This window comes from Neomonachus schauinslandi, chromosome 9, assembly GCF_002201575.2.
Source record: "Neomonachus schauinslandi chromosome 9, ASM220157v2, whole genome shotgun sequence".
NCBI classification, from domain to species: Eukaryota; Metazoa; Chordata; class Mammalia; order Carnivora; family Phocidae; genus Neomonachus; species Neomonachus schauinslandi.
In genome coordinates, this window is record NC_058411.1 from 24,294,081 (window position 1) to 24,303,012 (window position 8,932).

General features: G+C 49.0%; 1 protein-coding gene across 1 annotated transcript; it reads right to left on the reverse strand.

Annotated features, from left to right (window-relative positions):
- Nucleotides 1-466: 466 nt before the first annotated feature.
- On the reverse strand, nt 467-8,489 carry AHSA1 (activator of HSP90 ATPase activity 1). Its single transcript, XM_021679600.1, has 9 exons — nt 8,269-8,489; nt 6,751-6,941; nt 4,954-5,036; nt 4,436-4,553; nt 3,261-3,349; nt 2,301-2,429; nt 1,524-1,625; nt 972-1,023; nt 467-854 (listed from the first exon to the last, which is right to left on the reverse strand). The coding sequence occupies exons 1-9, from the start codon at nt 8,346-8,348 to the stop codon at nt 682-684; spliced, it is 1,017 nt and encodes a 338-aa protein (XP_021535275.1). The 5' UTR covers nt 8,349-8,489; the 3' UTR covers nt 467-681.
- Between the last annotated feature and the right edge of the window lie 443 nt (nt 8,490-8,932).

The following is an 8,932-nucleotide window of genomic DNA, read 5'->3' on the forward strand; positions in this document are numbered from 1 at the left end:
CTTTTCCCCAAGGCTATTATGGAGATCACATGAGCTAATGCCAGGGGGCTACTTAGCATCCGGTACCTGGTAACTGCTCAGGAAGCCAGAGCCGTGACCCTGAGGCCCACAGTTCCCCTCTGCCACAGCTCACAGCAGCACCTGGTGCTCACCTGTTCCTGCAGGAGTTCCGAGGCCACACAGAGAGGAGAGCCCAGGATGCCACCTCCGCCAGCAGGAAGGTTTCTTGGCACGCTTTACCCCAGAGCACCCCCCAGCCCGTCTTCCGTCCGTGAGGGCGGGCAGCGGCTTTGTACCAGTCTGCAGTCCGCAGGAATGCTGGTGAGAAGCCGGCTTCCCTCATTTCTCTGCCCTCGGCCAGAATGTAAACAAAACCTGGGGCTTGTTTTTTCCCCTTTAATTCAGTATCTTCAAGGGAACTCATGAACACCAGCCACCCCATCGATACAGGCTTCCAGCTGTGCACGTTTTTTAAATTACGTTTATTTAGCGTATGTACACATAAAAGAGAAATCGCCCTCTGATCCCACCCAGCAGAAAACATGCACAAACCCCAGGTATACATGGAGGGAAGGGGCCCCAGCCCCAAGTTAGTGGTTGGGATGGTGCCATCCTGGGAGTCCCAAGCCCCGGTCAGGAGAGGGCTGGCCTGAGGGAGCGGGCCGCCCACTGCTGTCAGCCCTAAAATAAGCGAGCGCCGTAGCCAAAGGTCTGTTTGATGCCCTCGAAGTAGTACCGCTGCCAGCCCTGCCGCGTTCGCTCCTCCTCGGGGGCCGGCACGCCTCTGCCTTCCATGCACAGCTCCGTCTCTCCGTTCTTGTCCAGGAAGGTCAGGGTGATGGTGGCAAAGTGCCCTGGGGACAGGCAAGACAGGAGGGAGGGGTCAGATCCAGGGTTTCCATCAGGATTTGAGACGAGGGGAAAAGAACGAGTTCTGAGGCTAACAGCCACGGGCAAATCCGTGTACTTACCTTCTGGCCAAGATTTAAACCTCCACTTCATCACGATCAGTTTCTCAGGGACCTAAAGTAATCAGGGAGATCAGTCTGTGCTGTGTGGAGCCCCACGTCCCCGATGCTGACCGGGAGCAGCCATCTGCCTTTCGGACGGAGTCTACCATCTGTGCGGCTCTACCACTGAGGGGCACAAAGCGGACGACCACGGACCATATACTGGTGGCTTCTGCACCAACCCCAGCCCCACTTCTCCCCTTACACCAAAGCTGGGTTGGGTCAGCTGTGCCCAGGGGACATTTCAGTGCTGCCAATGGAAAGCCACCACCCACCCATATATATGACCCCTCTTCCACAAAGGATCTCTTCAGGAAGAACTAATTTTATTCCACTAAGGAAAAAAATCCGAGGAAAGCAAGAGAATTTAACTGCAACGTTCTTTTGAAAATCAAAAATGAGCTTTTACTAACTGGACAGATTCCATTTTGTCTACAGAGCCGAAAAAAGAAGGAACAATATATTCTTCTGAGCAGAGACTACATCCTGGGTCTGGGGCTAGCGGGCACTCACCAGATCAGTGAATTCCCCGGAGACGTTGCCATCTACCAGGTGAAACTTCCCACCTTTGTCTGCTTCTAACATTGCGGGAGCGTGGGTAAAGGCCTGAACGAGCTGTGGGGGAAAAAGGAGGTAGGAAGAAGACGTCCCTCTCAGTGGGACCTGCTGATCCTTGCACACCTCAGCTCTCATTTCCAAAGGCACCCCTTTGCCCAACGACCAGGATCGACTCTGTGCCACTACAAAGGAACAGCTACTACTCAAGGCTTTGACTTCAGTAATGCTTTGTGAATCCAGGGTGCCATTCCTTCAGATCCATTCCTTTTCTTTTTTTAAAGATTTTTATTTATTTGACAGAGACACTGAGAGAGAGGGAACACAAGCAGGGGGAGCGGGAGAGGGAGAAGCAGGCTTCCCGCTGAGCGGGGAGCCCGATGTGTGGCTCAGATCCCAAGACCCTGGGATCATGACCTGAGCCGAAGGCAGACACTTAACGACGGAGCCACCCAGGCGCCCCTCCATTCCCTTTTCTAACAAGAATGCTTCTAGTGGTGCCCACTCACTTTTCCCCTTTCACCCAAAACTAGTATACGGGAGGAAAAAGAACGCATGTCCACTTTGCTGCGTAGGTTGAACAGAAGGGCTTTCCCTTTGCCTCTGCCTGTAGGACGAAAACCTCACAACATCTGCTTTTCAGTACCTGCTCTGCACACACAGGGGATGTGCCCACAACCCAAGTCACCCAGAACAGCAGATGCCCTGAGGCCTGAAGGACAGGATTACACTTACCTCTTGGGTGGTAAAGACTCTATAGAGCTCCTCTGGTGAGGTCAGGAAGGTTTCTCTAAGGGTGATCTTACAAGTGGGGATTTTGACACCAACAGGTCTGGCCTGGGTTTTTGAAGGAGCAGACTTAGCCTGTGGAGGCGACAGTGAAAAAGGTTTAGAGGGATGGGGAAACCTGCACTAACATGGCTTCCAGGACAGGCCTGTTATTCATCCTCACAAACGTCTCTGCCTCTAGCGATAACTGTCCCAGGGGCTTCGAGGGACGTGTATGGATGTTTCAGTCAGGAGGGGGACTTGCCCAGAATATCCTCAATTCCCACCGAAAACAACACTCCGGGTTGTTGTGAAGGAGATACTCACTGAAAACCCCACTGACCAAAGAACGTGGCAAATCATGAGGTATTTCTGAGGCACTCAGTGTAATTCTCAAAGAAAAAGTCTGTGCTTAAATAGCTGGAAGCAGCCACCTCCCCCCCGGGACTCCCTTTGCTGTGCTGACAAAAGGGCAACAGGGCAGCAGACCAAGTGCTGAGCCTAAACCACACACGTTCCATCGCCACAAAGAATATTTGCTGGCCCTGCGAATGTGGTGAAGTCAATCAATTTTCTGACAGGTCAATGTAGTGACCTAAGCCTAATACCTTCAGGAGACGTCTAGTATCAAAGTCGGAAATAGCAACATCCCAGTCAGAAGGAATATCGAGGCCATATATAAGGTAAACCCTATCCTGTGCTCATAACCTCCTAACTGGTGTTAAATGCAATCAAGAGTCAAACTCGGAAGCCCCGAAAGCTTCCATCTGCTCTAGGGGTCTGCTCTAAATGAATAAAAACCAGGTTGAAAAGGGACAACCAACCACATACTGCGGACTGCGAAAAGCACCACGGGCAGATCACATGCCGCTCTGGCTTGGAGGTTAAGGTCAGAGAGAAAAGCACATGGAAACAGCATTTATTTACCTTGTGCTCCTCAGTTTTCAGTGCTGGCTGCCCTGTTGGGTCTACGGCCTCTCCGTTCATCGTAGGCAAGATCATGCCCTGCGTGAACTCTGAAAAGATAAAATCGCCGCTCCTGGAAGTTATTTCTCCGTAGCTGAGATTTGGGGCTTCTTTAGAGTTTGACAAACATGGCCATCTTGCCCCAGAAGGAGGTAACAACAGAGAAAGAGTCTATCTACTTCATGCCTTTACCTTTGGTCTATGCCAGACAGGTATCTGAGCGTATGCTGCAAGACAGAGTGTTAACTTGGATTGTCTTGAACCCGACTCCATTAGAAGCATTACAACTTGTCAAATGTACATGAGACCTACTTTGGATGGGAGCGAGTGACGGTAGTGGCACTTGCAATGACTTCAAGAGGGCGAGACGCCCACAGATGCAGACGTAGCCCCTTCCCCACTCTGCCTCGCCTCTACAGAGCAACCACAGTTAGTTAACGGTACCAGAGCAAGTGCTCCCACCAGGAGAGGTGGCCCTTCTACGCTGGTCCCCCGACAGCCCTGCTATGTACTCCAACACCAAGATCAGAACACACGGGCCGAACTGGAATTCTAAGGGGAGAGCTCAGCTAACTGCTACCCAACGACCCCCGAAGTGTCCCTGGCGAATGCGCATCAAAGATAGGCCAGGACTGTGCTCAGTGAGTCTAGGCGATGCCAAGTCTTTAGATCAGCACTGTCCAACAGAAATACAGGGTTAGCCTCACACAGAATTTTACATTAGCCACATTACAGCGTTAAAACAAACAAGTGAAATTAATTTTAATAATATATTGAATGCAATATTTCCAAACTATCATTTCATGGTTATCAACATAAAAAAGCTACTCATCGTTCACATTCTTTTTTTTGTACCAAGTTTTCAAAACCCACTGTATTTTATACTCACGGCACAACTCAATTTGGACTAAGCCACATTTCAAGAGCTCAACAGTCAATATATCAGACAACCCATCTCTAGATCTTTCCCTTACTGAGTTTATAGACTGACTTGGAGATGAAATAAGCCCCCTCCCGCAAAATCTTTACTCATTTGGCAAAGAAAGGTCTGTCAGGCCCCTTACTCAGCAGTCCGATGGCCGGGGGTTGGCGGGGGTACTACTTCCTCAAGGCATACATAACTACTCAAGGGATACCTGTTTTGAGGGTGCTGATGTAAATTCCCATTGCTTCTCTTAGAAGTTTCACCCCTTCTTCCTTCATTAAGGCCACGAGATTTGTGTCAGGCTCATCTTTGGCAAGGCTCACACTAATCTGAGTGAAAGATCAGAAGTAGGTGGTAAATAACTTGAGGGGCACCCACAATGTGGAATGTGGGTGCTGCGCAATCAGATAACCGCTGACATTTCCAAAGGAAATGCGTGAGGGTTGGGGTATTTTTCCAATCCCTATGAGTGCTCCTTCTCGAGTTCTCTCTGCCAAAGCCATGGTGGCTAACGTTAGAACCCAAGTTACTAGCTAAAACAGAGTAATTAAATAAGCACCAGCTGTGCTGGAAGCTCCCAGTGGCATCACAGACCTAGAAAATCATCTGCAGACTGAGGTTCTGAAGGCTGGAACCCAGCCTGGGCTTTCATCTTGAATGATAGGTCATTTTTCTCATCTGAGAATAGAGGATGTGGAAGACTCAGATGAGGAATTAGGAAGCACAAACCTCTACTTCATCCACACTGTTTTCATCAGATAAATTGGGGATCTCCACATGTCCCTTGTACTGCACTCCAGACTTAGAGGTACCTGTCAAAAACAACGCAATGTCATTAGTCTCTCCTGCAGGCAAAGTCTGCTCTGGAGTCCTACCTACTCCTCTGCTTATACTTCTTTTGAAATACTGAACTGACCCTCTTTATTCTGAGAGAATGCCAGATGCAATCAGCCCTCCCCCCCCCTTCCCCAGAAGAAACGTCTTTCCTCATTAAATTTGCTGAGACCAACTGTGTTATTACTGTAGCGGACTAAGAGCTATGTGGATGTGGCACTAGCGTGAATTCTGCCAGGGAGAATTTGGGTCGATAATCAAGGCAGTCAGTTCTGCTAAGATGCTTGTTCTGAAAATGAAGTTTGTTCCAGTGTGATTGACATATTAGGGGACAATCTGATCACAGCATGAATGTCACGCTTGCTAATACGGGATTTCTTCCATGAGAAACACTAGGTGAACACACACAAAACTGCACCCAGGTGAAAGGAGCTGCACAGGAATACACAGACACACACTTCCCAAACATTTATCTACTAGCAACCTCAGTTCCCCCTGTGTTACGAGCCACCCACACTGGTGTTATAATGTTCCCTCTGATTTCAGCTGACCCTCCTTCCGCCAATTCACAATAACCTGCATGCTGCAACCCTTCTGATGCCCACTTTCACAAGTGAACTTTGGGTCTTTTTCAAGGTAAAGCAGCACGTTTACTGTATTTTTAATGTATATCTTCCCATCTAACATGTGTAGAACTGTGCTATCAATTTTTACATCTCTACATTTAAAAAACATGTACCGATGAAGGTTTTGGGTGTTCTGTCCTGTCCCTAACCCCGTCTTCCCTATAAACCCTGTGGTTTTGGTTGAGCAATTTCGCACAGTATGGTGATTTTTAGAACACATGGGTGACGTTATAGCAGAACTGACTATATTTCAAAATTAACCAACAAGACATTTATCTTCACTTCTCTCGACCTCAGCTTCTCAATCTATAAAAAGAGGGCTGGGCAAGAGGACACCTAAGGGTCCTTTCACACTACTATACTTTAGTTTTTTTTTTTTAAGTCATGAACAGATAGATTTACTTTTCCCTTCTTTATTACCATTTACTTGAGAAATGCTCATTGAAGCATAAATCTACTTTATGCTTTGCCCCCTACATGTACTTCCTTTAGCTTTAGTGCCTTTTAAAATTTAGCCTCCCAACTATTAGGACCATCTAGACGGGGCATATACATGGCTCTAATTCTTTGCCAAACCATCACAGAAGGGACATAAACTAGAGAATAAAACTGCCCCAAATTATAGTCACATACAAACTTCATTAGCATAGTTGTCGAAACTGGTAGATTCACACTGGAGAAAGTAAAAAAAGATCACGACAAAAAAAATCCCCCTTTCCACCTTTAAATCAATCACCCAAGAGATAAAAGTTAGCTAGTCTGAGAAATATTACCTCATATAAAATGTCCTAACATATTATGTGGCCCAAAGATTCAGTGACCCAACTGCTTCACTGGTGGGGACTTGTGAGACGACCCCCACCCCACCCCACCAGAGAGGAGATGCATTTAGTGTCCCAAAACAGCAGAGAAATTTTGGCACCCAATACTGATTGCTATGGAACTCCAAAGCAGCACTGTCTCCCTGGAAGAATTCCTAACTTTGCCCAAACTGCTCTCCGCGGCTCCTTAACAGGTCAATCAAAATGCGGTTAACGTTTATCCTAACAGCCTGGCATAGACTTACCTGTCCAGTTTAGTTTGATGCTCCACTCATAAAAGAAGATAAGTTTGCCTTTGCGGTTGTTAATGGATGCCTCTCCATCAAGCTTATTCACTTCTGTCACCTCACATTTGCCTTCCTCATTTTGCACTCGCACTGCCAGGAACAGTGTTTTCAGCTTATCTGTGGACCAATTTGAAGCATCCCTCTCTGTCCTGCAAAACAGAAATAACGCTATGGACCAGCAGCCAAATGAAAGACAGACTGCTTTCAAGGGAATCCAAGGCTAAAAGAGGCCTGACAAATAGTTTGAAAAGATCAGTCCCACTCCAGTACATCCACAAACGCGTTATCCTCTTTTAGGAAGACAAGGAATCCCATACTGTCAATAAAGACAATGGCTGCATGGAATGGTTACAAGTCAAATGGAAAATTATGCTTTCCTTTCTCAGCATGATGGTGCTAGGGTCAGTATCTGACACTTAAATACGGCGCCCCCGTTTGACCAAATGGAAAACTGTGACCATCTTGCTGAGGTCAGGAGTACAAGAGTGGGCCGCAGAATGCAGTATCTAGCTATCAAGTCCAGGAAGTAATACACTGATAATCTTGACCTCATTAGCACAGTGTTCTGACCTGTCAAATTCAGGCGGTGCTAGAAATCCCCTACACACTGTGTCCTCTAGATGGCCATGAAAACAACGTAAGTCAGGGCTTCAAAACAAACAAAAATTAGATCAAACATTTTGTATGTTAAGAGGAGAGCAGGCAGGCTGAGACACAGAGAAGAAAAATGACTCTCTGCCTCCCAATGTACCAAACAGTAGAAAAACCAGCAGGAAAAGAACTGCAACAAAGTAAAAATACAGTAAAGACAGTGTGAACCGAGTTCAGTGGAGTGAAAAGATAAGGAAATACTTTTAATTTCATAAAGGAGAGGAGGCTTTTTAAAAGTGGTTATGTTATAAAACTATGATTGCCCGGCAACCAGGGGCAGTCCCGGGAGTTACTACACAACCAAATGAGTAGTTCCGGGTGAGAGGCCATGGCATCTTCAGCATCACTGAGCTCTCAGCACCTGCAGGACACGTTCCAAACCTTTGCCTTCTAGACTTAGGCAGCGGTCTCTTAGGACTGACTCTGAATCTCACCGGTAAGCCGCAAAATAGCAATTCCAGCCCGGCAGTCTCCCAACACAATCCACGGCGGTGTGGGTCTCACTGACTCCTCCGGCCACGTGTGGGAAGCATGTCCCCGCTCAGGCTGGATGCATCGGCTAGGAGGTTATGTTCTCGTATCTCTGGAACCCCTCCTCTGGGTGCAGCCCTCCCCCTCGCCCCCTTGCCCTCCAAACACTGAAACACAGGCAGGTGGTGGTGCGTGGAGGGACCTGGGACTACGGACCCCTGCCAGAGTGAGAACCCACCCCCTTCTCCGGGCACGGCTGCCCCGGGCCCTAGCTTTGTTCCGACCAAGGTTCCAGGGACCCGCAACCCTGGCCGGGCCGGAGCGCTCCCCGCGGCCTGGCCCGCTGGCCCTCACCAGTGCCAGTTGTTGACGTTGGTGGCGTCCGCCCGCTCCTCCACGATCCAGCGTGGGTCGCCCTCACCCCACTTGGCCATCGGCTCTCCTGTCGCACCGCCACCAGCTCCCGAGCAGCCACAGCCTCAGGACCGCCTGGTCCCAGCCGCCCGGCAGCGCCTGGAAACTACTAGAAGCGGCTGCAGAACCTCCTGGCTTGCTTTTCCCTCCACCCCCCGCCCCTCCCCGCCTTAACTTCCGGCTCCTCCTCACTCTCACCAGGTACTTCCGTTCCACCTCATCGGACCTTAGCTTATGCCTCTCCTAGAGTTCCTTCAGGCTCCCTCGGGTTATCCCTAAAGGGGCCCGAAATGCAACCGCTCATACAAGCATTCATCACCCGTAAGGCCACAAACAATACGTCTCATTGTTTCCCTAGCCTCCGAATTGGCCCTGCTGAGCCTCATGGGAATTGTAGTCTTGTTGAGTAACCCGTGGGATAACCTCGGAAGGTCGCGCTAAAAGTAAAGGAAACGACGTAGGCGCGGTGAGCTGGGAGTTCTGGGAGCTGTAGTCAAAGAGTTCTGTGTCCCGTCCAGAACACGCTTGACGGCGGAGGGGGGAAAAGGCTACAATATCCAGCATGCCCTGCGGCTCCCTTCTTGACTCACATGCCCTCCCACCG

What these genes read in the sequence shown, in the direction of transcription:
- AHSA1 (XM_021679600.1), bottom strand. Translation starts at nt 8,348, where the DNA reads ATGGCCAAGTGGGGTGAGGGCGACCCACGCTGGATCGTGGAGGAGCGG. An exon ending in AACGTCAACAACTGGCACTG is followed by an intron (nt 6,942 to 8,268) that starts GTGAGGGCCAGC and finishes TCTGTTTTGCAG; the next exon opens with GACAGAGAGGGATGCTTCAA. An exon ending in CATCAGCACCCTCAAAACAG is followed by an intron (nt 3,350 to 4,435) that starts GTATCCCTTGAG and finishes TTATCTTTTCAG; the next exon opens with AGTTCACGCAGGGCATGATC.